Source organism: Marmota monax, unplaced genomic scaffold (assembly GCF_021218885.2).
Source record: "Marmota monax isolate L192 unplaced genomic scaffold, Marmota_monax_Labrador192_F-V1.1 WCK01_AAM20220418_F8-fsc00096, whole genome shotgun sequence".
In the NCBI taxonomy this organism is placed as follows: domain Eukaryota; kingdom Metazoa; phylum Chordata; class Mammalia; order Rodentia; family Sciuridae; genus Marmota; species Marmota monax.
Genome location: NW_026695236.1, coordinates 2,219,000 through 2,246,352, shown reverse-complemented (window position 1 = coordinate 2,246,352; position 27,353 = coordinate 2,219,000). Strand labels below are relative to the sequence as shown.

At 36.8% G+C, this 27,353-nt stretch overlaps 1 protein-coding gene across 1 annotated transcript in view; it reads right to left on the bottom strand.

Moving 5' to 3' along the window:
* Positions 1-3,496: 3,496 nt before the first annotated feature.
* Positions 3,497-27,353, bottom strand: part of Ctsc (cathepsin C) — a 43,708-nt gene continuing 19,851 nt past the window's right edge. Inside the window, exons 3-7 of the mRNA XM_046439343.2 lie at positions 22,011-22,177; positions 18,291-18,446; positions 11,541-11,656; positions 5,712-5,843; positions 3,497-4,388 (exon numbers count right to left, since the gene is read on the bottom strand). Of these exons, the coding sequence (XP_046295299.1) occupies positions 3,886-4,388; positions 5,712-5,843; positions 11,541-11,656; positions 18,291-18,446; positions 22,011-22,177 (1,074 nt within the window). The 3' untranslated portion in view covers positions 3,497-3,885. The remainder of the gene's footprint in view (positions 4,389-5,711; positions 5,844-11,540; positions 11,657-18,290; positions 18,447-22,010; positions 22,178-27,353) is intronic.

Genomic DNA, 27,353 nt, shown 5'->3' with positions numbered 1-27,353 from the left:
TATGTGTGTGTGGGGGGTGAAAACCTCTGTACCAAAGGAAGGGGGACCTAAATCAAAAGCTGCTGTCACGTATAACAAATTAGAACGAATTAATTAATTAATTATTTTATTATTTTTTTAAAAAGCATCTCCCTAATTCAAAAATTTTGAAGGTTTCTGTGTGTGGGTTTCCTTAGGTCAGTGTTCCTCTGTGGATTCTTTACTTTGATTAAAAAAAAAAATCTCATAAGCCCTCTCATAGGTCAGAGTAAGGTAGAATTTTATTTATAGAAGACTTCATAACTGCTTCCCTGTAGCAAAAGATTATTGACAATTTGAATTCAGAAAAATAATGAATTGAGTAGTAACTAATATTTACACACTCCCTACGATGTGCCAAGTGGTGTTCTACCTACTTTGCATATATGAATGCATTTGATCCTCAGAGAACTCTGAAGTGGTAACTTGTGTCCCTTAATATCCAACTCCTGTTCAGTTCATGAGTTCAGTGGTTAGAGGTCAGACAGAATTCAGAGAGTGAAGTTGGATGGCCAGGAAAACTGCAGTATCTTAATCTACTTTAGTTCTCCTACTTGGGATGGTGAAAGATCTGAGGTTAAATGACAAGTAATGTCATTTTAAAATGCAAATGTAAATCCATTGGGTTCCCCTGCTGCAAATAAGAAGAGCTGAAAGGAGGGATAATTCACATTAAGTTATCTATCTATACAATTATCTCCATTTTACAGAAGAAGATGGGTTAGGGAAGCTGCCCAAGATTTCAGAATTCTGTCAGAACCAGAAATCTTATGCAAGCACTATGGCCCCCGAGTCAATAAAATGCTCTGCTGTGTCATCAGTGCATCTACTCCTGTAGACTTTCTTTTTTAAAAAATTTCCTGAAGACTTTCTAAGAAAGTCTTTGAGAAGGTTAGCCAGAGGACTTATGCTATTTTTCCCAGAGTTCAATTTTTCATCAAACTCTGATTATATAATCCACTAGCACCAATATAAGCACATTTTAGATAATGAAACTTGCTTTTTATACCAATTAACAGTCTAATGCCATGACTTATGAAACCATGCTATTTCATTTAGAAACTATCTTTAATGAATTCCACCACAAGTGGGCAGAAACAAGGGATCTGTTTTATAGGAAAAGCTGTCTCCCACTGCAAAATAATCCAGACTGAAATGTAGTATAACTTGAAATCTTTCCTCTCCTGTGATTCTCTTGCAATCTCTGAAAACTCAGGACCCCTTCAAACCATTGCTTGTTCTCAATTAATCATGCTTGTAAGAATTGGTTCCCACAGCTGGTTAGGTTCACACCTATATTTGGCCTCCCGGTATTTTCTATGGTATGTAGAGCTTGATGCCAGCAATGATTTTCCTTATGACCAGAGTCAGGGCCCTCACAAAATCATGCAACAGCACAGGTACTCTGTATCTTCATAAGTTGCTCTGACAAATGTTGGCTAACTGCTGTCCAGTAACCACACAAAAAGGTCATGCTTACATGCTAAACTAAATCTTGTCTGTTAAGCTGATATGTAGTATCTTTATAAATTTTAGTGAAAAATAAATTCATACTTTGACTTCAAAATCTGTTTAAACTTTTATATAGCAAAAGCTTAACATAGGACCAAAATTACATTCATTCAATACTAATAGTAACAAAGAAAACTATCTTGTTGGAGGTCTTCTGGTTGATAAGGTATGGGCTATTCCTGTCAATCAATGTCTGCATATGTGGTTGGTGCTAGAAGGCTTCCCCCGCAAAAAAAAACACCTTAAACATGATACATACTCCTAGGGACCCATTTCAATTCAAAGGTAGTAAAAATGTCACTTGAATAAATTCACACACACACACACACACACACACACACAAAATCAGGTTTAAGACAAAACTGAGACAATGTCAAGGAGGAATTTTTCAAGCATGCATATTCTTGGTAATTCCATATCCTTGGTAATTATACATATTCTGGTAAAAAGTGCTCTAAGGTGCTCCAGGATAACCACATCTAGTTTTAATCATAACTCCATCACTTACCAGCTATGTTGCTTGAGATGAGTCACTTGCCCTTTCACTAAGCTGCAGTCTATCTATTTGAAGAGGAGGTCAGATTGTATGATCTTCACTGTCCCTTAGAACTCCTAAAAGCTTCTTTCTGGTTCTGGATTATGTTTTCAAGCTCTGACTACCTAATTTGCCTGTCACATTATATCTTTTTTTAATTTTTATCTTTTTAAATTTATTTTTAATAATAAATACATGATGGTACAGTATATTTTGAAGTATTTACTCAAACATGGAGTATATCATATTCTAATTAGGATCCCAGTCTTGTAGTTGTACATGGAAAAGTTAAGTCAGATTCATTCCACCATCTTTCTTATTCCTGTACCCCACTCCCTTCCCTTCATTCCCCTTTGTATAATCTGTTAAACTTCTATTTCCCCCTCCCACAGCCCTTGTGTGTTAGCATCCTTATATCAAAGAGAGAACATTTGATCTTTGTTTTTTGGGGATTGGCTTATTTCATGAAATTAGCATGATAGTATCCAGATCCATCCATTTTCCAGCAAATGTCATAAAAGCATTCTTTTTTCCATTGTATGTATATGCCACATTTTTTTTTTTTTATCCATTCATCTGTTTAAGGACACCTATATTGGTTCCATAGCTTATCTATTGTGAATTGAGCTGCAATAAACAGTGATGTGGCTGTATCTCTATGGTATGCTGTTTTTGAGTTCTTTGGGTATAAACCAAGGAGTGGAATTACTGGGTCAAATGATGGTTCCATTCCAAGTTTTTCTGAGGAATTTCCATACTGCTTTCCAGAGTGGTTACACCAATTTGTAGTCCCAACAGCAATATATGAGTGTACACTTTTCCTTCTCTATGCTAAGTAAACACCTACTGGATCATGTGAGCTGTCACATTATTTCTAATAGCTGTCGAATGTTTACTTAGCATAGAGGTTTCATGCCATTGTAAAATATCCCTTGGAGGCCTCAAAGAGTCATCCATATCTGAACTTCTAATATTACACTCATTCAGCTGGGCTCAGTGGCACATGCCTGTAATCCCAGTGGCTCTGAGGGGAAAATGAGACAGAAGGATTGTAAGCTCAAAGCCAGCCTCAGCCAATGTGAGGCGCTAAGCAACTTAGGGAGACCTGTCTCTAAATACAATACAAAATAGGGCTAGAGATGTGGCTCAGTAGTTGAGTGTCCTTGAGTTCCATCCCCAGTACCAAAAAAAAAAAAAAAAAAAAAAAAAAAAAAAATTCAGGGATGATCTTTGGGTTCATTAGGCATTAACTGAATATATCCCTTGTCATAAAGGTTCAAAGATTTTTTTCCTAATTGAAATACTCTCAAATTGTTTCCTTCCAGAAGATGTACTTCTGTAGAAGACATAAGTGAATCTAGCTGAAGAAATCAATGGCAAAAATTCTCTTAAACACACACAGACATTCTATAAAACACATCATGTGAACAATTACAAAAAACTGTAAACAATTTTAATAATCATTGCCGAATTTTCTTGTGATTTGTACAATTTAAAAATTGATATACTTTCACATCAATTTTTTAAAATATAACATTTGCTTGAATCAGAAATCATGAACAAAACCCATTACTTGACAGCTTAACCATCACTAACAAAAACGTTATTTAACTGAGTACTTCGAAAAAAGCAGGTCAGGGATTGGCAGGAAGATACATAAAAATTAAGGGTGGTTTTGATTTTAAAGGCAAAAATCTTCATAGAAATTTTTTGGGACTTATAAGTTTCTGCAATTGCTATTGTAAAAGTCTCAAGTATGTGAATCACTCAACTCCTTTTACCACTGGTAGGGACCCGTTTGAAACAGTGGGAGGTACACTCTACCATTTAGGAATCGGTGTGGCTGCCATTGCTATGCTTTCAATCGCACACTCGTCAGTTCCTCTGCGGATCCTGAAGTAGCCACTCTCACCCCAGTTAGTGCCCCAGCTATTTTTCACAATCCAGTAATCTATCCCAGTGGCCAAGTCAGTGCCATAGCCCACGAGCAGGACAGCGTGATTTGTCAACTCAAAGGGGTTAAAAGGGTCTCTCAGCCCAGTGTGGTGATAGATCCCACTGTGGTAGTGCAGGAAATCATCATGCACTTCAAAAGCAACAGCCATGGGCCCCCGATGGACCAGCTCAAGCTTCATCAGGGCTTCATTGCAGCCCCCGTAGAAACCTCCCACATAGTAGTACTCAGAAGAGTAGTAACGAAAGCAGTCCTTCTTCACTGTGCAAGGGGAATCGGTGCCTGTGTAGGGGAAACAGGCCTCTTCCACCAGCCCAAAGTCTTGGGCATACTTTCCAGCGATGAGGTAAGGGAAACCACCTTCACAGCCTGAGGATGAATACATGGATGGCTTATTAGAAAAGGGCACAGTAGATATGGTGACTTCATATATGCTTCTTCTCTGCTCTGTTATTCTTCATGTATGTTTCTTCTTTTCTTATCCTTCATTCATGCTCTTAACTTACATGTCACTTCATGCATCCTCCTGTTTTGCCTTCTACCTGACTATCCTTTCACCCACCAACTTAATAGATGCTAATTTAGCACCATCATGGAAGGTAACTATAGCACAGTGGTTAAGTGGGAAGCCTCTGAAGCCTGTGTATATAAACATATAAGCCTATGTATATACCTACGTAGGTATAAACACAAAGCTATGTGAAGAATTTAATTTCTCTGACCCACTGTAAAATATGAATGTTAATAGTACCAAGGATTAAGTTAATTACTTTATGCAAATACAACAAAAGTCAGTGATCACTGTCTCTGCTAAAGAGCTAGATATACACACCTTGGCTCCTCCACAGGTAAGTATTCCCTGGAAACCTCCTGTCAAGGACTTCTCCCACATTCCTCTGATTACTGGCTATGAAACACACCCATAACCCTATACCTTTTCATCAACATTCTTCTCATCATTATAATTATTTAATTTCTATTTCTCTCACTTAATTGTAAGCTTCATGTGGGTAAAGACTGCCTTTATATATCACAGCCCACAGGGCATGACAGCCACAGTGTTGGTATTTAGTAATTAATTCAGAAAGAATGAAAGGCTCACTGACAAGTAATCATTCACCAGCAGTTCCAGTGGAACTGGAAACAGGGAAACCCCAGTATGGGGCTGACAGAGGAAAACTTTGAAATGGTAACCGTTTTCTCAGAATCAGTTGCAGCTGGGTTTCTTATACATTATATGTGTCCTGTTCTGGAAGCCTAAGTACTAAATTTAAAAATTCTCTTAGAATGAAACCAGTATTCATAGGTTTTAGTAGGAATTAAGTTTTGGAATGAGACCATGTTTGGAACCCAAACTTCAATGTTTCAAAGCTGTGTGACCCTCACAATATTATAAAACTTCTTTGTGCCTGTCCCCTATCTAGAAATAGGAACTATTCCTGCTTGTTCTCATGGTTTAGAGCACAGTTAGATTCTGTATATAAGAGGCAGTGCTCACTCAATATATAGTAACTGTTGACATTTTGCTGCACAGTGCAGTAAATTCCATGAGAAACCATCTACTTGTGCAAGGCAAAATTTGTTCTGGGGTTCTGTGATACTCTATTACACCATCCTTTTGCCTTTGTCAGCAATGGCCAACTGCAAATAGGTAAGGAACTCATAAAATAGTGCCTGAAATACAACACTTACCTTGGGCATACTGGCTACAAGATACGACTTCCTGAGGACTCAAGATTGGGGTCTGAGAATTGTTGGTTAGTATACGGATTCTTGCTTCTAACATACCCATAGAAGCAAATGAATAGCAGCTTCCACAAGATCCTGGAAATGGAAAAGAAATGTGTGTAAAATCCAAGAGACATGTGAAGCATCACAAAGAATCATACAAAAATTGGACTGGGTAAGATTCACTAATATAGTATTTATATTGAATGTTGTTACTGCTCCTAAGAGTCAGTACAATATAGAAGAGTAATCAACAAATATCACATCTGAGATGCATTTGACAGCATTCCTGATAATGAAGAAAGAATTTATGTCCACAACATTCTAAGCCATCAGGCTGAGAGAGAACTGTGGAGGGTTACATGTGAGCTAAGCTTTTAAATATCTCAAATGAAGTGTAATATTTATGCTCCCCTCAAAACTCTTGTTGATGAGATGGGGCTTTTGAAAGTTAATAGGTCATGAAACAGTCCTCATGAATGGGATTAGTGCCCTTTATAAAAGAGACCAACAGAGATAGCTTATCCCTTCTACTACATGAGGTTACAGAAAAGGAAGGCAGTCTAGAGGCAGCAGGTGGGCCCTCCCCAGATACCCAATCTGTGGCACTTACATCCTGGACTTCCCACCCTGGAGAACTGTGAAAAATGATTTTCTGTTGTTTGTAAACTCAATGATACTTTGTTACAGCAACCTGAATAGACTACAAAAAGCAGCACTTTCCAAAGTATGTTGGATTCTAAGAATGACACCAGTGTGTGTGTGTGTGTGTGTGTGTGTGTGTGTGTGTGTGTTGTAGAGAGCTTGATTTAACCTGAGTGGAGGAGAGAGAATACAAAAGCCCAAGAAGAGTGCCTATTCTGCTGCATAAGGTAAGCACTGAGAAGGTGAAGTATAACTGCTATTTCAAGAAAAGGGAAAATGTTTTATTATAAGGGAACTTATATGAGCAATATTTCCTATGTTGCTCCAAACTATGTGAGTAAAAAAAATAAATACCTATAAGAAAATATAGCATATATACAAAAAAATGGGACTTTTTACTTGTTACATTTTTTAAAGAAATGAGCACACTTCTATCATGTGGCCTCTTTCACATCTGCCACTGACACAAAATCAACATAGTGATATGCTTGACCCAAATCCAAGATAAATCCAGATCTACACAAGTGGCATGTTATTTCATTTATTAATATATTAGTTTAACCAAATTATCTGAATGATTTAAATGGTGAGCATTACCTTATGAATATAAAATGAGATTTATGAACAATTATATAATTCAAATCATCTACATAAAGATAAGTCTCTTCAGTAAATCTGAATTTAGTAATTGCTTCTTTAGGGAGGAACGTATTGAAGAGTATTATACATTCAAATGTTTCCAGAGCCCCCGTTTTTCCTTTCTTGAAGCAATGATTACATCCCTCCTAGAGGCAAGGGAAACCAGGACACCACTCAGCCTCTAATATTCTAACTCTACTGGAGATATTTACACTGTTTTCCTCAAAGTAAACCATGCATTTTCTTAAGTGGCCACAGGAAATGTTTTCTTTTTCTTGGTTCCAATGAAGGAACTTGATTCATGTTTGTAGAAAGAATGAGTTTAGGATAAACATGGAGAGATATATTTATAGCCAAGAAATAAAGTGATATAGGGAAGTAGTCAAACTTTACTTACTTCTAAGCTATGAGAGAGGCAGAGTCCTGGCTTCTAATGTGAACCTCCTTTAAATAGTCCATGGTACTCCAGGGTCCTGGACCCAGTCCTATTAGCTACTATCATTTCTGATGTTTCCCAAAATTATTCTCCTAAAAAATGTCAGATTTATTTTTATTATATACTTTTCTTACTGTTGATGATCTTTAAATTATGAATGTTAGAAGAGAAACACTTGTAAATGGGACTTGGAATTCCCCTACTGTACAAATGACTCACTTGATAATGTGTAAATGAGGCCCCCAAAGAAGCCAGGACCTGTTCAAGAACACACAGCTAACACAGGTGCTAAAGCCTTATGGTCCCCTAATGCAGGATTAGGGTCCCTTTCAGCTTGTAAACCTGTATGTACCTTAAAGCACTTTGAAATTCCTTTCCTTGTCACTAAATAGCCAATAAAAACCGAAATTAAACACTTTTTTTTTGTTATTAAAACCAGCCAGATAGTACTATCCTTACAATGCCTCTTTCAAATGATAGGATGTCAAAGTACTAGATGGGTAAAATACAGACAAAATCAGTGAGACATCAAAGGCTTACAAGAAAAAACACATCCCAAGAGAGTCTAGAAATGGTCCCATTAGGGCCATCTACCTTCCTCAGTGCACATCAGCCATGAAAATAATCTCTCATTATGTGACATCAGGTATTATGGCAGGGACAGGCTGCAAGTCTCTCTAGGATGAGAGTGGAATCAAGGGCTTAGGTGTGCCCTGTTAACAGAGCAATCACCTCCCTCAAGCTCGTGCCTTTCCCAGAAGAACAACAGCTGCCAAGGTAATTGGTGCCTGGCTTCAAAAGGCAAGGCTTAAGCCAGGCGCGGTGGTGCATGCCTATAATCCCAGTGGCTCGGGAGGCTGAGACAGGAGGATCCTGAGTTCAAAGCCTGCCTCAGCAAGGGTGAGGTCCTAAGCAACTCAGTGAGACCCTGTCTCTAAATAAAAATACAGAATAGGGCTGGGGATGTGGCTCAGTGGTGGAGTGCCCCTAAATTCAATCCTCGGTACCCCCCCCCCCCAAAAAAAAAACAGGCAAGGCTAGTCTAGATTCTACAAGAAACATTCTATCTTAAGACTCCAGGCAATGACAAATAAGAAGTGGCTTTAACTCAGTCAGAGCTGTGCAATGATTTTATTTCCATAATCACAAGGAGATAATGGGTTTTTCATATGGTATGTATTCTAATAGTGGAGAACACACTGAACCAGGAGGAAAAAGTGAGGATTCTTTCTTTTTAATTCTGGTAATAGGAATTGAACTAGGGGGCGGGGGGGGGGTACTCAGTACTCAACCACTGAGTCACATCCCCTGCTCTATTTTTTATTTTATTTAGAGACAGGGTCTCACTGACTTGCTTAGTGCCTCACACTTGCTGAGGCTGGCTTTGAACTCTTGATTCTCCCATCTCAGCCTCCCAAACTGCTGGGATTACAGGCATGCACCACCGTGTCTGGCTTTTTTTTGTGTGTGTGTGTGTGTGTGTGTGTGTGTGTGTGTGGTGCTGGGCATATGAACCCAGGGCCTTATATACCAACTGAGCTATATCCCCAGCCCAAGGATTCTTTTTTCCCCTCCTCTTTTGCTTTGCCACTCATTAGCCATGTGATGCAGGGCAAGTCACCTGATCCTACAGCAATTTCTTTTTATCTTCTACCTAAGATGGATCAGGTAGTTAAGGCAGTTTAAGGTCCTGGCTATCCTATTCTAATAAACAGTCCTTAAAACTGGGACTTAAAGGACATGATTTTAAACATAAGGAAAATTGATGTGGCCAATGTGAGTCATACCTCTTCTCTCTTGATGACACAATAATAAGTAAATGCAGCACAGCTGTAAGAACAAAGGAAGTCCATCTTGCCCAACTTCTTTAACTTCCCTTCACTCTCATGCCTAAAGTGAATTTAGTTATAAAGTTTGTTTTGTTGTATGTTTTAAAGTAAGGATGGAACCCAGGGTGCTTCTACCACAGCTACATCCCCAGTCCCCTACTTTTTTTTTTTTTTTTTGAGATAGGGTCTCCCTAATTGCTTAGAGTTTCACTAAATTGCTGGGGCTGTCCTGGAACTTGCAATACACCTCCCTCAGACTCCTGAGTCACTGGCATTACAGATGTTATGTTATGGTGCCCAGCCAGAAATGACTTTTTCTAAAAGATGTCTTCAAGTATAAAGGTAAAACCTTATTTGTCTTTCATCTTGATTTACTCTCCAAGTAGATAAAAGTTGTGAATTCCCCTACTGTAGCTAATCCAGAATTTTGGGTTATTTCAAACACAGAAATTGTTAAAATTAGTGGAAACTTAATGAAGAACTTTTAAAGACATTATTTCCTCAAGTACTCTATGTACTAGTACAGATAAGGAATCAATTCAAAAGCAATTAATCAAAGTTCTTTGTTTTAAAATTGCTGATTGTAGAAATCATATTTATAACACTCAAGGAATAGGGAGCACTGGAGACAATGACAGTTTGTCCAAATTACAAGAAAACCACCATCCAAGAATTTGCTTTTAGAAAGTCAAATTTCTTTCCCAAATTTATTCCTATTATTACTTATCAATCATATTTTTGAGGATGAGAGGGAAATTAAACTTTTCCTTCAAGCGTCTCCTATTCTCCCACTGAATTTTATAAATACTTCATTAAAGCAGTTATCACATTTTACCTTAAAGAGTTTTGCTTGCAAATCTTGCTGAACTGTAAGTCTCTAGGATAAGAGCTATGCCATATTAGTCTTTTTTTTCCGTATTAGTCTTTATGCCCTCTGCCATTATAAAAACTTCCTAACATACATTAAATGTTTTTTTCTATAAACAATAACAGATGCAATAATGTGCTACTGGTAGCTTACATTATGGAGAGCTAACCATGTCCTAGGTTCTCAATAATCCAGTCAAAACATGATATGCAATAAATTACTTGCTTACTTCATTACAATAGGCATATAGAGGATTTGTTTGGTCATGGGGTAAATTTTAATTCTCTCAATATCGACCTTTTATTTTTACCTTTCATTCCTTTATCAATTATCTTCAAATTTCCTCATTTCCAATCCCACCTTTTCAAAGTTCTCTCCAGGAAACAGAGAAGGTAGAGAAGAAAAGATTTCAAGATCTATACTTTCCCTAGAGTTGGTGAGTCTTGGTGCCCACTGGCTGCTATCAGACCTGCTGAAAGCTGTATACACTCAGAATGAAACAGAGGGCTCCTGAACTTCCTCATGCTGAGGACAGATGCCAGGAAAGCTGAACCTTTTTGAGATGACACTCAAAAAGTTTTCTATTTTAGAACACTGAAGATTTTTAGATTAGGCATGTGCAAATTGTATGACACAAAAGATTCTCCAAATAACTGTTGGGTAAAACTTAGGTTAACAGATAAATTGCTACCAAGTGAAGGTAAAGAGTTTACTAAATCAACTCATTGTATCAAATTTCTGGAAATAATTGATAGAATTCAATTACAGTGATACTTTTGACAATCCTGAGTTCTGCTTCCAGGCTTTGATTCAGGAAACTGGGTTTGTACTTACCATCAGATACATATTCTGATATAAAAAATGAATTAAGGTTTCTTAAATAGGTCAAAAAACCTTCCAGAATAAAATTCTGAAATGCCATTTTCTTGGCTCATACAGTAATTAAAGTCTAAATGATAGGGGATTGAAAAGACAGCTGACAAAGGATGACAGCAACCCCATGCATATAAGGAAGACCAATTTTAATTGTATATGATTCTTCATTTCTACAGCAGACTTTCCTACTCACAGGACAAACGAGTTGGATTACATATCACTCTAGTCATTGCTATTTACTTGGAACAATATGAGAAAGATACTGAAGAAATGTTGACCTCAGTTACAAAGATTACCTATGACCAAAATCTGCCATGGATACAAATGAAAAGAGTGAGAATTCATAGGCCACATTTTTAAACATTTCTTTACTAAAACAGATCACATTCTTTCCACCTCTATACAACCAAAACCTTAAGAGTCTGATATATAGCAAATGTTCAAAGAATAGTTCAGAATAAATTAATGAAAACTCAGTTTTTGTTATTTTTTTTTTTTACCTTGGTTTCGAACAGGGCTAACAAAATTGATACCACGAACATTTCTCCAGTCCCAAGATGCTGGCAAATTTAAAATCTTTTGCTGTATTTCAACAGTCAGTGGGGCAGGTTTTGGCCTAAGATGAAAAGATATGCGTGACATCAACATACAGTTTTTCCTTTGAGGATGATTTTCTAAACTCTAATTCCATGATTTCAACTATTAATCTAGCTAGGATCTAGCTTCAGATCCAAAAAGCAATTGTCTCATGAGTGTTTCAGTGTATCTATTGCACAATGTGCCAATTATACAACTCAGTTTCATAAGTAGCTTTCAATAAACATTTCTTTTTCAGGATCCAGTTACTCTCTCTTGTGAAATGATACCGGTTTCATATATCACTGCAATGCTATTTTTAGTACACCTAAAAAGCTGTGTTCTCATTCTCACTTCGGACAGTTTGACCAAGAAAGGAGATATAAGAAATTGAAGATGGCATACAAAGAGAGGTAGAAATAAAGACAGGACTAACTGTTTTTGACTCAGGAGATAGTGGTGTTACTAGTGGCATGGCTGTGAAAGAAGTTATCCAAGAAGGAAAAAGTCAAAGTATAGACAGTCTAGCTGTACAAGTGACAGATAAAACTGTTTTCTCATTATAGAACTATACATTATATGATATAGTTGGAAAGTCAGACATGCAAATGAAAGCTTCCTGGGCCTCTGAATGAAAAGATATTTTTCTGGAAATGAGAAAATTATTCTACAAGCATCTCTATATTAGAGATTTAAGACAGATATACCCACTCATTCATATAAGCTCACATGCATGCACATGCGTTCTCTCTCTCTCTCTCTCTCTCTCTCTCTCACACACACACACACACACACACACACACACACAGCTGTAGCTCCAGACACAGACTTTCTGGAGTTTCTAAGTCAGCCAAATGCCATCATTGTTCCATGTCTTTGGGTTGTTGCTCCTTTTATTTAAAATCCCTGTTGAACACCACTTAAAACTCCTCTTAGAGTCTTCCTGTAACTTCTAAGTTTAAAAACTACTCAGCTCCCACCCACCAAAGTCCAAGGAAAATTCACTCTCTTCCCTCTATGTTTCTTCAACTCTTTTGTTAGGGCATTATTTTTGCACAGTAGTAACATTCATTTTTCTATTACTGTAAACCATTTGAATTTCTTATGTAATATGGTATTGTCATACCACTGTGTAATAACTTTTCAGCAACTGGTTTTTAGTAGGTCTACTTTAGTCAATGGCAAAGGCCCCTTCTGGACTACTTCATAGTCTCTGCACTTATTCCCCAGAGGTTCCCTCTCCACTCAGAGATGACATAGTACAAAACTGAAGTGAGATGGAACAAAGAAGAAAATACTAATAAATAATTTGAAAAGTCATAATAACCTTGACAATTTTATGGACCAGACAGAATATTCTATACAGAAATGTTAATTAATTAGTCATTAAAATATTTTCTTAGCCAGGAGATTAGTTGAAGGTCTATATGTTATGGAAATGAACATGAGGCGGTCTTAGGCAACATGGAAGACAATATTAAAAGACATGAAGCATACAGAAATTATTATAATGAGTATAATAAAGTTATAGTTAATGTTGTAAATGCCCCAGAAATAACCAAGATATATATAAAAAGCTTTGTAGTAGAATTTTACATACATGATGGGAGAAAACAAACCTGGGATATTTGATTTGAGATTTAGGAATAAAAATAGGGTGCACAGTGGTGCATGCCTGTAATCCCAGCAGCTCAGGAGGCTGAGGCAAGAGGATCACAAGTTCAAAGTCAGCCTCAGCAAATTAGGGAGGCACTGAGCAACTCGGCAAAACCCTGTCTCTAATAAAATATGAAAAAGGGCTGGGGAGTAGCTTAGTGGTTAAGCACCCCTGGGTTCAATCCCCAGTGCCAAACAATAGGGCACAAACAAATTTTGAAAGGAAATAAATTGTTTTGCGATTTTTTTTTCGGGCTTTTTATTTTATTTACTGGATTTGTGGTTGTATCCTTTACCAACACAAGAACAAGCAGAAGATAAATATACCCAAATGTCAAGGCAACACACTGTGGAGGTATGTATTCTAAAATTCCTGTTTATACATAGGAATGCTTGTGCCTGTGTTTTCTAGTTTTCCTACTTTTACCAGCTTATCTGGCACACTAAATTTGTCGATGAATCAAAAAATAAATCAGAAAAAAACCCAAAATAGTTATATTAGAATCTGTTATTATATGTGCTCCTTTCTTAATATAATTACCCGATATCTAAGATCTTGTCAAGTTCATAATGTTCAAGGACTAAATAGAAGTGAGTTCAATAATTTCTATTTCACTTGGTTATATTAAATTAAAAATTCATGGGGAGAATTACCATATTAAAATTATGGGTCTAGAAATAAGTCCTCTTGGAATTAAGACTGAGTGAGCATCACTCAAACAATCTTTGATGCAGGTAAGATTTGATGATTTTTGGTAGAATAAGACAGTCTGTAAAAAAAAACAAAAAAACACCAGGGGTGTTCATGTGGAGGCCAGGATAAAGATGTGGGTACTCTGTCAATACAGCAGAGTCAGTCCTGGAGAGTGGCTACCTACTTGTGGCCATTGGCTAAAGTGGGTGGTACCCAAAATGATAAAATTAGGAATCATTCTAAGCAGGAAATGTGTCCTTCTAAATCTTATATGTGAATCACTTAGCTTTAAGTGAATATAAGTTTGGAGGTACTTAATATATAACATGGTGCTTTAGGATTGAATCAAGAGAAGTTCCAAAGACTGTGAAATTTAGCAGTAAGACTTTGGCAGAGTAGGCAAGGTTCATGAATTCTAGACATATCTCAGCTATTTACTAATATTGTGATAGTAAGTCCTATAATGTTTTTAAACCTGTTTGTTCTTAAACATGAACTAGTAGGATATACTTATTTTTCTTAACTTTCTATGTCAGGGTGAAAATCAAATGACAATTGTATACACACAGATTCTATATGTGAATATATATATATGAAAATATATATATATGAAAATGCTGTCTAAATTGAAAATGCTAATATTATGCTCATTATCCTTATTACTCAATGATTTAAAAGACTTAAGAATATTTAAATTCTCTCCGATTTTATGCAAGAGGTGTCAATCAAATGAAATGTTGTAATCACAAGAATTACCACAACAGAAAAAAATCAAGATGACAAGAGTGGTCAACTTATAGTTACAAAGCAAAAGTTATTATACTTTCAATCCACTCTCACCTATGCCTGTCATCTTTGAGTGATAATGGTTTTAGTTGCTTATGTTACACTTTTTTATTTTTGAGATCCATTTCCCTGAACTGCACCCTATATTGAAGAATTAAAAAGTTCAATCAATACATATAAACTAATTTTCTCAGATATGTAAAAATTAGTAAATAATATGAATAATAACAGAGAAATTTAAGTTTGGCAGTATCATGCAATTTCAAGGCATCTATCTTGGTTCTGTCACAGCTTTACCACTTAGTAGCTGTGACATTAGCAAAGAACTTAACTTCATAAAACTAGTTTATATCTGCTAAATGGCTATAATCTTACCTACCTCAAAGGGTTGTTAAGTAAAGTCAATGTAGTAGTAGTAGTAGTGTGATAATGGCTAACAGTACCTATCTCCAAGTCTGTAAGAAGCAGCTATGGTGATAAAAACTGTCATTGTCATTCATGTCATTAAGAGTCCTAAGTAAGATGTTGACACACTTAATTGAGTATCTGGCACAGAACAAGTATTTAAATGTTAATTTTCATGTCCCATCATTCTATAAGGCAGGGTATTTGTCCATCAATATACTCATACATAGAAAAAAAAAAAAAACAAGAAGTGAAGCTTACTGGGTGAAAATAAAAAGAGGGAAACGGGAGTTCAAGTGGATGCCAAAAAGAGAATTATACACATTTTAAGGACTGTACACACCCAGCTCTTAAGGTTTTGAGTCCAGATTCTTCAGAAATCTGGTAAAAATTCTGGACTCAAAGAGATACTCAAACAAATTTTGTCTGGAATATCAGCAATTTTACAGACACCCTAAGCCTCAGATTAAGAATCTCTCTGATATGTGGATGTTGATCCATAATGGGGATGGGGAGGGAGCATGGGAGGAATGGAGGAACTTTGGATAAGGGAAAGGGGAGGGAGAGGAACGGAGGGGTCATGGGAGTAGGAAAGATGGTGAAATGAAATGGACATCATTACTAATTACATGTATGAAGACAAGAATGGTGTGACTCCATTTTGTGTACAACCAGAGAAATGAAAAATTGTGCTCTATATGTGTACTATGAATTGAAATGCATTCTGCTGTCATGTATAACAAATTAGAATAAATAAATAAATTTAAAACAAAAGAATCTTTGGGGCTGGGGTTGTGGCTCAATGACAGAGCACTTGCCTCACATATGTGAGGCACCACATAAAAATAAATAAAATAAAGATAAGGTGCCCATGTATAACTAAAAAAAAAAAAAATTAAAAAGAATCTTTGAGCAGGGCATGGTGGTTCATGACTATAATCCCAGCAGCTTGAGAGGCTGAGGTAAGAGGATCGAGATTTCAAAGACAGCCTCAGCAAGTTGCTTATCAAGGCCCTAAGCAACTTATCAAGACAAGGTCTCAAAATAAAATATAAAAAGGGCTGGAGATATGGCTAAGTGGTTAAGTACCCCTGGGTTCAATCCCTGGTACAAAAAAAAAAAATTAAAAAGAATCTGAAAGTTTCTATTGTATTACTGCATTATTATAACAGAACTAAGTTTTATACAAAAAGTCTACTAAGAATCTGTCAGCCAGACTGTAATATCTGTTTCAGTATTTCCTATTCATTTGATTCCATCTCCTTATCTTAAACTTTCTGTGGAGATTGAGTAGTAAAAGCAGCCTTCCCTAAAGGTAGCCCTCCTCTGAAACAGAACTGGCTGGATGAACTAGAGAGCTTAACCAAGCAGAATAGTCCTTCAGAAGCACAACATATGACACATGGCAGAGCTGTTGTGTCTGAGGCTCAGAGGCCAGTCTCCCAGGCTCAACTGTTAAAACTCCCACTCTGAAGACTCCTTTGGATTTTTGTTATTAAATACATTTTAACTTCCTGCCTCACATAGACCCAACAGGACTCCGATTAGTGACTCCAAGAGGGGCATATGTATGATATGCTCCCTTTTCTCAAGTTTGATTGGCCAGAGCATCTTATGGACTGGAAATTCCCAGACCCAGAATACACTCTGAGAAACACCACAGAAGATTCTTTTGAGAAAGGGTCACAATTACAGGGAAACGTTATCAGCTGAATAAGACAAAACTCCATATAGTTTTCCAATTAGGAAATGCTATAGCATTAGGATTATCAATCTGCAGATGAAAAAAATTAGTTACATATCTTAGTTAAGTGAGTAATTACTCAACTGTCTGTTGCAAAAATGAAAATTTGAACCATGGATTTTAGATTTTAGGGAATTAAGCACTATATTCTCTGAGAAATGTAGAATATTTCAATATACTAAGGAAAATAACTTACCTACATAATTTATCAACTTTCATTAGATCCTTATTTGTTTCTAATTCCCTTTCCTTTAATCATGTTATCAATTTCTTCCAAAGAAGGTATGGGCATCACAGGAATATCCTTGGCCCCTTAACAAATGTTAAACCCTTTGCTAGCTATAGTTACAGTTTCTATAAAAACTGTTATACTGATTAGACAAATTTGAAGTATTATGACATAATTTTCCAAAGTAAGAAATACTCCAAGATGCTTGTAAACTAAAGAGAGAAAATGCCACCTTTGGCTGAAGAGAGTGGAAATATATTGATAAATAAGGAATTTTATTTGCTTGACCTTAAAGCCCTGAGAGTTTCAGATTTTTCCAAGTGGCATATTTGACCATTAATATAAGCAATTTGAGGGGTATCAAAAGGAGAGTGGTAAAAATAGGTAAAATGAAAAGGGAGTTTTCAGGAATTGGGTATCATCAATTGAGATTGTTTGAAAGCAGATCAAGGCAGTAAATATACTTATGATCATATTTAGATGACTTTGGATACCAGGGTAAATTTATTCATTTGATAGTGGGCAGAATACAGTTGTAAAAGAGTATATAGGAAGATGAAATTTGCTGCATTTCATAGAATGGGTAAAACTAGGGACAGGGAGCATAAGAGAACAAACTCACAGACACAAAGAGATAGGAGGCAGGGCCAGGGATGGTGGCATATGCCTGTAATCCCAGACTTGGGAGGTTGAGGCAGGAGTATCAAAGTTCTAGGACAGCCTCAGCAATTTAGCAAGGCCCTCAGCCACTGACAGAGACCCTGTCTCAAAACTAAAAAGGGCTGGGGATGTGGCTCAGAGGTTAAGTGTCCCTGGGTTTAATCCCCAGTACGAGAGAGAGAGAGAGAGAGAGAGAGAGAGAGAGAGAGAGAGAGAGGAGGCTGCAGGATAGTAATCCATTGAACAAAAGAGTAATGACAAAGCCCTAAGCCAGTGTAGAAAGGGAGTAATGGAAGTTAAGAGATACTACCCAGAAAAATCCCAAAACAGGACTTGGAAAGCAATAGAATATCTATAAATAGGAGAGGAAGAGGATCTAAAAAGATAACATAAAAAGATTACATTGGGATGATCAATAAAATAGTAAGCAACCAGATGGGGCTAGCTGGAAGATGGCATTTGACAATGCCTAATTGTGATAAAGAGACATATGTTTTTACCTTGGGATTCTTTGACGATGGCCGCCACTTCTCCTAATCATATCTCTCAGGCTAAGAGTCTCATATTCCATGTATGTTGTTGCAGTCCAATACTTCTGAATAGTGTTGATAGCTTTCACAAAGTTGTGGTCATATTTGTAGAGCCTAGTAGAATACCTGCCAGCAAAAGTGAGATAGTCAGATACAGTCTTTGCTGATTTAAACTTTACTAAAATAGGTGCTCAACTAAAAGTTGAGAGTGGTATTCTCCTTTAGGAAGACAACTGGCAATAGCCTAGAACCATATTGTCTCTTCTCAAAGTTAAAATTAGCTAAAATGTATGTATAATAATATTCAATGAAACACTTTTATATTCATGATAGATTGCAAACAACCTAAATGAATATTCTAAATTAAGGAATTAAACAACTACTTCATTTACTATATGGTTTATTCAGTAAAAATATTTAGAAGATTATTAATGATATGAAGAGTTTGTACTATACTGATATTTAAAAGATAATCAGTTTATATAGAATTAATTTTGTAAATCTATAGTACATTTATTTATATTTATTTATCTTATTTATATTTATATATAGTACTTTTATTGTGTGTGTGTGTGTGTGTGTGTGTGGTGTGTGTGTGTGTATGTGTGTGGTGTGCTGGGGATTGACCCAGGGCCTTGTGCATGTGAGGCAAGTACTTTACCAACTGAGGTATATCCCCAGCCCACAGTTATATTTTTTAATTGCTAACCATGTTTATTTATGAGTGGTGGTATGAGAATCTCACGTTTTCCCCATTCTCTACAGTTCCTACAATGCACCTCTATAAGAAAAAAAAACAAAGACAGTGCAAACTGTATGCACTATCAATATAGTGTGCACATATTATAACTATACAATTCAAAAGAATTCTGTATGGATTTTTTTTATCCTTGTTATTTAAAATATGGTTCTTGAATCAACATCAGCAATAATATCTGAGTTTTTAAGAAAAGCCAAAATGTATGATATGTCAAGATCATTGTAATGTTTTGAGCACCTAATAAAAAAATTTAAAAAAAAAAAGAAAGAAAAGAAAAGCCAACTCTACTCAACCCAAACCACCTAAAACAAAATCAGCACTTTAACAATTTCCCTAGGTGATTCACGATAGCATTAAAATTTGAGGAGCACTGGTTTATCTTATGACAAATGCTTGGATGAGATGTAAAAAAATTTAACACATAAAAAGCATGTTACAAAGCATTAAAAAAGAGGTGATTATTTCTTTAGTCCAAACATTCATCAAACCTATGTGCCAGGAGCTAGGGATTACAGACTTCAACATTATTATCCCTATTTAAAAACATTCTGTGGTATAAGTGTGATTCACTATCCAAGACTTCCATGAACAGTCAGTTATGCAAAGCAAGATATACCTGAGTAACATTTTAGCATACTGTGAAATTTTCTTTCTCTTTTAATTCATGTTTGTAGAGAAAGTATTTTCATCTCATCAAAAAAAAAAAAAAAATGAAGAGCACAGCAAATAATAAGAAAAATTTGTGATCACATTGATAATTTTTAATCAAAATTATTTTTCAGTTGTTGCAAAGTGTGAAATTAGAGGGATATCTTTATTAGATTATAAAACTGCTTGTGTCACATTTTGGAAAACACGCAAAAACAAAACCAAGTGATATAATTGTTTTAAGTGTTTCTTAAAGGGCCAGAGTCAATTTTAAATTGTGAAATACACATATACACTTGCATACTTCTTATTTTATATGAAAATCTAGAAAATGCACAATAAATTTACAGAAAGCAGATCAATGGTTACCTTGGGAGAGGCAAGAAAAAGAATTCTAAACATTGAGGGAAGGTAATAAGCAATGTTCATTATTTTGATTTTATAATTATTTTCCAAGTGCATACAAATATCAAAACTTATCATTTCTACACTTTAAATACATGTGGTTTGTTGTATATCAATTACAACTTAGTAAAGGTATTTTTAAAAACCAGGAGACATTTTAAACTATTGAACCATTTGGGAAATAGAGAATGCATGCATATAACCACGTTATTTTAAGATATTTAAAATTCTCTAAATTTCATGAACTGGTAAAAAATATATATATTTAAATCTTTAATTTTTGTAATATCTCTAGTACCCACAGACTACATCTATATTATCTATAGTATCTACAACCTATTTTAAATTTGGTGTGGTAGGTTTTTCCCCTGCAAGTGAAATATTTCTGAAAAATTTTCCATTGAGGAGTCACTTTTCCCTATCGATATCTCAGAAGCATACACAGCCCTACTTCCCTTGCCTACTCATAACATCTAATAAAACCTCTTCTGCAGATATACACATTACAGTAATGACAAGATGCCACCAGAGTTTCTAAGCACTATTACTTTTGATGTTTAAGATCCAAGGAGATTAAAAATAATGTATCTTACTATAGGTAACAGATCATTAAGAGCCGATAGAGACCTAGAAGATAATTTAGTCCCACATGCTCATTTCATGGGTGAGGCAACATAGATTCTGCTTAGAAGCTTCACTAAATAAAATAACGTTTGAAATATCTAATAACACACAATTGTACACAGTGGATCACAGATGGTAGAACAAAAAGTGGACAGCTTAGTAAGAAATATGCTGTTAAAGGATCAAGCCAAACAAAGCTATTTAAAAAAAAAATCAACTTGCCAGGCACAATGGCACATGCCTGTAATCTCAGCAGCTATGGAGGCTGAGGCGATGGCAAGTTCAAAGACAGCCTCAGCAACTTAGTGAGACTCTGTATCAAATTAAAAAAAAAAAAAAAAAATCAGTTGGTTTACATCTTGGTCAAGGTTTCAGAAATGAGCAATTCATGCTTTAGAACTCATCTTCCTTTACCCCTCTCTGCTGTGGTGGTTGGTTGCCAGTGTTGTCTGGCTTTGGATGAGTTGTTCATTACACTTTTAGTGATTTTCTAACTGAATAAAACAGAAAAGGTAGATAGCTGTTGATTTTCCACTTTCAAAACTAACGAAGTCTGAAATTTCTTGCTTGTGTGGATCATGGACACTTACAGTAGATTTAATTTAAGAAACACTTTAGCTTCATGTTTCAGACTGCATTTTGTCCCTTCAAAATCTATATGTTGAAATCCTAACCTCTAGTATCTCAGCTTGTGGATATTTGAAAACAGGGCCTTTAAAGAGATAATTAAGATAAAATGGGGTCATTATGATGGACCCTACTCCAGTATAACTGGTGTCCTTAAAGATGGAATTTAGGATAGATTCAAGGAGGGCCAGGTGAGGACACAGTGAGTTCATAGTTCTTTATATGAGCTTTTTAAAAAGTTGTGATTCTGCAATCTGTATTTGGGGTAAAAATGGGAGTTCATAACCCACTTGAACCTAATGTATGAAATATAATATATCAAGAACTTTGTAATGTTTTGAACAATCAATAAAAAAAATAAATAAAAAAAAAATAAAAAGTTACTATTGGGGTGTTACTTTGGAATGTTTTAATTTTTTTTTCTTCTGTCAATTATAGTAATAAACATTTTCAAGTTTTATATGACATGGCTTATTTCTAGTCCAAACACATTCTATATAATCAAAATAAAAGTTTCTAAGAATGGATATACATATACCATACATGTGATAAATAAAATTAAACATACATAAACAAAATTAAACAGGTTTAAAAGTAAAACACAAGTTTCACTTGTAGCAACTCACTTTTCCTGGGATCTTTCAAGGGGTGTCATGTTCACATTCACTTTCTGAGGAGTACTTCCCACCTTCTTTCCGATGAAACAAGCCCAGTTCCGGCCCAGCACATCATGGACCCACCCAGGCATCGTCTCGTGGCAGTAACTGATTGCTCTGCTGCCCTTGGCTTCATACTGTAATTAAATAAGGGAAAGGCCAAATGAAATCTGTGTTCAACTCTCGAGTCGATTTCCCTAGACCTCAGTCATGGTTGAGATGCCCCCACATTTCCCTTTGCCAACCCAAACAAGTTCACCCTGAGGTTACATTCTAAGAATTATTTTAGAAAACAAATAGAAAATTTGCATGTGTAGTATATGTTGACTACCAAACAAAATGAACATGACAAAATACTTCTAGAAATGAAAGGCAAGGAGAGAAGCCGGTTTAGAGTATCTGCCATATTCAAAACATTTTTACAAAAGTTACTTTATTTAACCCTTGGAATATGCCTATGAGAATGTAAACAACACTCAGCTTTATTAAGAACAGAGTGGCGAGAAGAGGAGAAGCGGCCTGCTGAGAGGCAGAGCCGCCCCCTCCCCCTACACCGGCAAGGTAGACAGAACTGTGACCACCCACAGAGCAGGCCCAGCGGCCTGCTGAGGGGCAGAGCCGCCCCCCACCCCCCGCGCCTGCCAGGTAGGCGGAACTGTGACCACTGTCAGAAAAGGCCCAGTGGCCCGCGGCGGGAAAGAGCTTCCAATCACTCCTGCAAGGTAGGCGGGCCTGCAACCCACTGGCAGAAGAGAAGCACCGGCCTGCTGAGAGGCAGAGCCGCCCCCCACCCCCCGCGCCTGCCAGGTAGGCGGAACTGTGACCACCGACAGAAAAGGCCCAGTGGCCCGTGGCGGGACAGAGCTTCCAATCACTCCTGCAAGGTAGGCGGGCCTGCGACCCACCGGCAGAAGAGGAGCAGCGGCCTGCTGAGAGGCAGTGTCGCCCCCTCCCCCTGTGCTGGCAAGGTAGACGGAACTGTGACCACCATCAGAACAGGCCAGACTTGCAACCGACAGACAGAACAGGCCCAGTGGCCTGTGGAAGGGTAGAGTCGCCCTGACCCCCGCGCCTGCAAGGTAGGCAGACCTGTGACCCACTGGCAGAACAGCCCCAGAGGCCTGCAGAGGGGCAGTGCTGCTGCATGCGCCTGCAAAGTAGGCAGAACTGCGACCACCGACAGAACAAGCCTAGCGGCTCGCAGAGGGACAGAGCCGCCGCCCGCGCCTGCAAGGTAGGCGGACCTGCTACCGACTGGCAGAGCAGGCCCAGTGGCCTGCCGGCGTGGTAGGCACATTGCCCCAATTGGAGGAGGGGCAGAGCCGCCGCCTGTGCCTGCGAGGGAGACTTTGCAACTATACAAGACCAATATAAATATATAGGGGGAAAATTCAATAGCATAACAGTTTCACCAAGTAGAAAGGAACGCAAACAGTATGAAGAGACAAGGAAAGAAAGGACCACAAGCAATGCAGGTCAACTCAACGTTAGAAGAGGTAATAGCTGCAGCAGATGGAATGTCAGATAAAGAATTCAGGATATACATGCTTCAGATGATCTGGAGTCTTAAGGAAGACATCAGACAGCAAAATCAGACAATGAAAGATCACGTCAACAATGAATTACATAAACAAATCCAAGAAGCAAAAGATCAACTATACAGGGAGATAGAGGTTATAAAAAACAAACAGAAATCCTAGAAATGCAGGAAGCAATAAACCAACTTTAAAACTCAATTGAGAATACTACCAGCAGAGTAGAACACTTAGAAGATAGAACATCAGACAATGAAGATAAAGTATTTCAACTTGAAAAGAACATAGACAGCTCAGCAAGACTGTTAAGAAACCATGAGCAGAACATCCAAGAAATATGGGATAACATCAAGAGACCAAATTTAAGAGTCATTGGGATACAGGAAGGGACAGAGTTTCAAACCAAAGGAATGAGCAATCTATTCAATGAAATAATAGGAGAAAACTTCCCAGACTTGAAGAATGAGACAGAATCCCCAATCCTAGAAGCCTACAGGACGCCGAATGTGCAAAATCATAAGAGACCCACACCTAGACACATTATAATGAAGATGCCCAACATACAGAATAAGGAGAGAATTCTAAAAGCTACAAGAGAAAGGAAGCAGATCACATTTAAGGGTAAGCCAATCAGGATACCAGCTGATCTTTCAACACAGACTCTGAAAGCTAGAAGATCCTGGAATAACATATTTCAAACACTGAAAGAAAATGGGTTCCAACCAAGAATTGTGTTTCCAATGAAATTAAGCTTCAGGTTGGAAGATGAAATTAAAACCTTCCACGATAAACAAAAGTTAAAAGAATTTGCAGCTAAAAAACCATCTCTTCTAAACATCCTTGGCAAAACATTACAGGAAGAGGAAATGGAAAATAACAATGAAAACCAACAGTGGGAGGTAGGACAGTAAAGGGGGGAAAAATAATCAAAGAGGAAAACAAACCATGTTTAGTAACATAAATAAACAAATATGGCTGGAAGAACAACCCATATCTCAATAATAACCCTAAATGTTAATGGCTTAAACTCACCAATGAAGAGACACAGGCTAGTAGAATGGATCACAAAACAAGACCCAACAATATGCTGCCTACAGGAGATGCATTTGATAGGAAAAGACATACATAGGCTGAAGGTGAAAGGTTGGGAAAAATCATATCACTCATATGGACGTCGGAAACAAGCAGGAGTGTCCATACTCATATCAAATAAAATAGATTTCAAGCCAAAGTTAATCAAAAGGGATAAAGAGGGACACTACATACTGCTTAAGGGAACCATACACCAACAAGACATAACAATCATAAATATATATGCCCCAAACAATGGTGCAGCTATGTTCATCAAACAAACTCTTCTCAAGTTCAAGAGTCTAATAGACCACCATACCATTATCATGGGAGACTTCAACACACCTCTCTCGCCACTGGACAGATCTTCCAAACAAAAGTTGAATAAGGAAACTATAGAACTCAATAACACAATTAATAACCTAGACTAAATTGACATATATAGAATATACCACCCAACATCAAGCAGTTACACATTTTTCTCAGCAGCACATGGATCCTTCTCAAAAATAGATCATATATTATGTCACAGGGAAACTCTTAGACAATACAAAGGAGTAGAGATAATACCATGCATCCTATCTGATCATAATGGAATGGAACTGAAAATCAACGATAAAAGAAGCAAGGAAAAAGAATACATCACTTGGAGAATGAACAATAGGTTACTGAATGATCAATGGGTTATAGAAGACATCAAGGAGGAAATTAAAAAATTCGTAGAGATTAATGAAAACACTGACACAACATATCGGAATCTATGGGACACATTGAAAGCAGTTCTAAGAGGAAAATTCATTGCTTGGAGTTCATTCCTTAAAAAAAGAAAAAACCAACAAATAAATGATCTCATACTTCATCTCAAAATCCTAGAAACAGAAGAGCAAAACAACAGCAAAAGAAGTAGAAGGCAAGAAATAATTAAAATCAGAGCTGAAATTAATGAAATCGAAGCAAAAGAAACAATTGAAAAAATTGACAAAACTAAAAGTTGGTTCTTTGAAAAAATAAACAAAATCGACAGACCCTTAGCCATGCTAGCGAAGAGAAGAAGAGAGAGAACTCAAATTACTAGCATACGGGATGAAAAAGGCAATATCACAACAGACACCTCAGATATGCAGAAGATAATCAAAAATTATTTTGAATCCTTATACTCCAATAAATTAGAAGATAGTGAAGGCATCGATAAATTTCTTAAGTCATATGATCTGCCCAGATTGAGTCAGGAGGATACAGACAACCCAAACAGACCAATATCAATTGAGGAAATAGAAGAAACCATCAAAAGACTACCAACTAAGAAAAGCCCAGGACCAGATGGGTATACAGCAGAGTTTTACAAAACCTTTAAAGAGGAACTAATACCAATACTTTTCAAGCTACTTCAGGAAATAGAAAAGGAGGGAGAACTTACAAATTCATTCTACGAGGCCAACATCACCCTGATACCTAAACCAGACAAAGACACTTCAAAGAAAGAAAACTACAGACCAATATCTCTAATGAACCTAGATGCAAAAATCCTCAATAAAATTCTGGCGAATCAGATACAAAAACATATCAAAAAAATTGTGCACCATGATCAAGTAGGATTCATCCCTGGGATGCAAGGCTGGTTCAATATACGGAAATCAATAAATGTTATTCACCACATCAATAGACTTAAAAATAAGAACCATATGATCATCTCGATAGATGCGGAAAAAGCATTCGACAAAGTACAGCATCCCTTTATGTTCAAAACTCTAGAAAACCTAGGGATAACAGGAACATACCTCAATATTGTAAAAGCAATCTGTGCTAAGCCTCAGGCTAGCATTATTCTGAATGGAGAAAAACTGAAGGCATTCCCTCTAAAATCTGGAACAAGACAGGGATGTCCTCTCTCTCCACTTCTGTTCAACACAGTTCTCGAAACACTGGCCAGAGCAATTAGACAGACGAAAGAAATTAAAGGCATCAAAATAGGAAAAGAAGAACTTAAATTATCACTATTTGCAGATGACATGATTCTATACCTAGCAGACCCAAAAGGGTCTACAAAGAAACTATTAGAGCTAATAAATGAATTCAGCAAAGTGGCAGGATATAAAATCAACACGCATAAATCAAAGGCATTCCTGTATATCAGCGACAAATCCTCTGAAATGGAAATGAGGACAACCACTCCATTCAAAATATCTTCAAAAAAAATAAAATACTTGGGAATCAACCTAACAAAAGAGGTGAAAGACTTATACAATGAAAACTACAGAACCCTAAAGAGAGAAATAGAAGAAGATCTAAGAAGATGGAAAAATATACCCTGTTCATAGATAGGCAGAACTAACATCATCAAAATGGCGATATTACCAAAAGTTCTCTATAGGTTTAATGCAATGCCAATCAAAATCCCAACGGCATTTCTTGTAGAAATAGAGAAAGCAATCATGAAATTCATATGGAAAAATAAAAGAGCCGCAATAGCAAAAACAATGCTAAGCAGGAAGTGTGAATCAGGCGGTATAGTGATACCAGACTTCAATCTATACTACAGAGCAATAGTAACAAAAACAGCATGGTACTGGTACCAAAACAGGCGGGTGGACCAATGGTACAGAATAGAGGACACAGAAACCAATCCACAAAACTACAACTATCTTATATTTGATAAAGGGGCTAAAAGCATGCAATGGAGGAAGGATAGCATCTTCAACAAATGGTG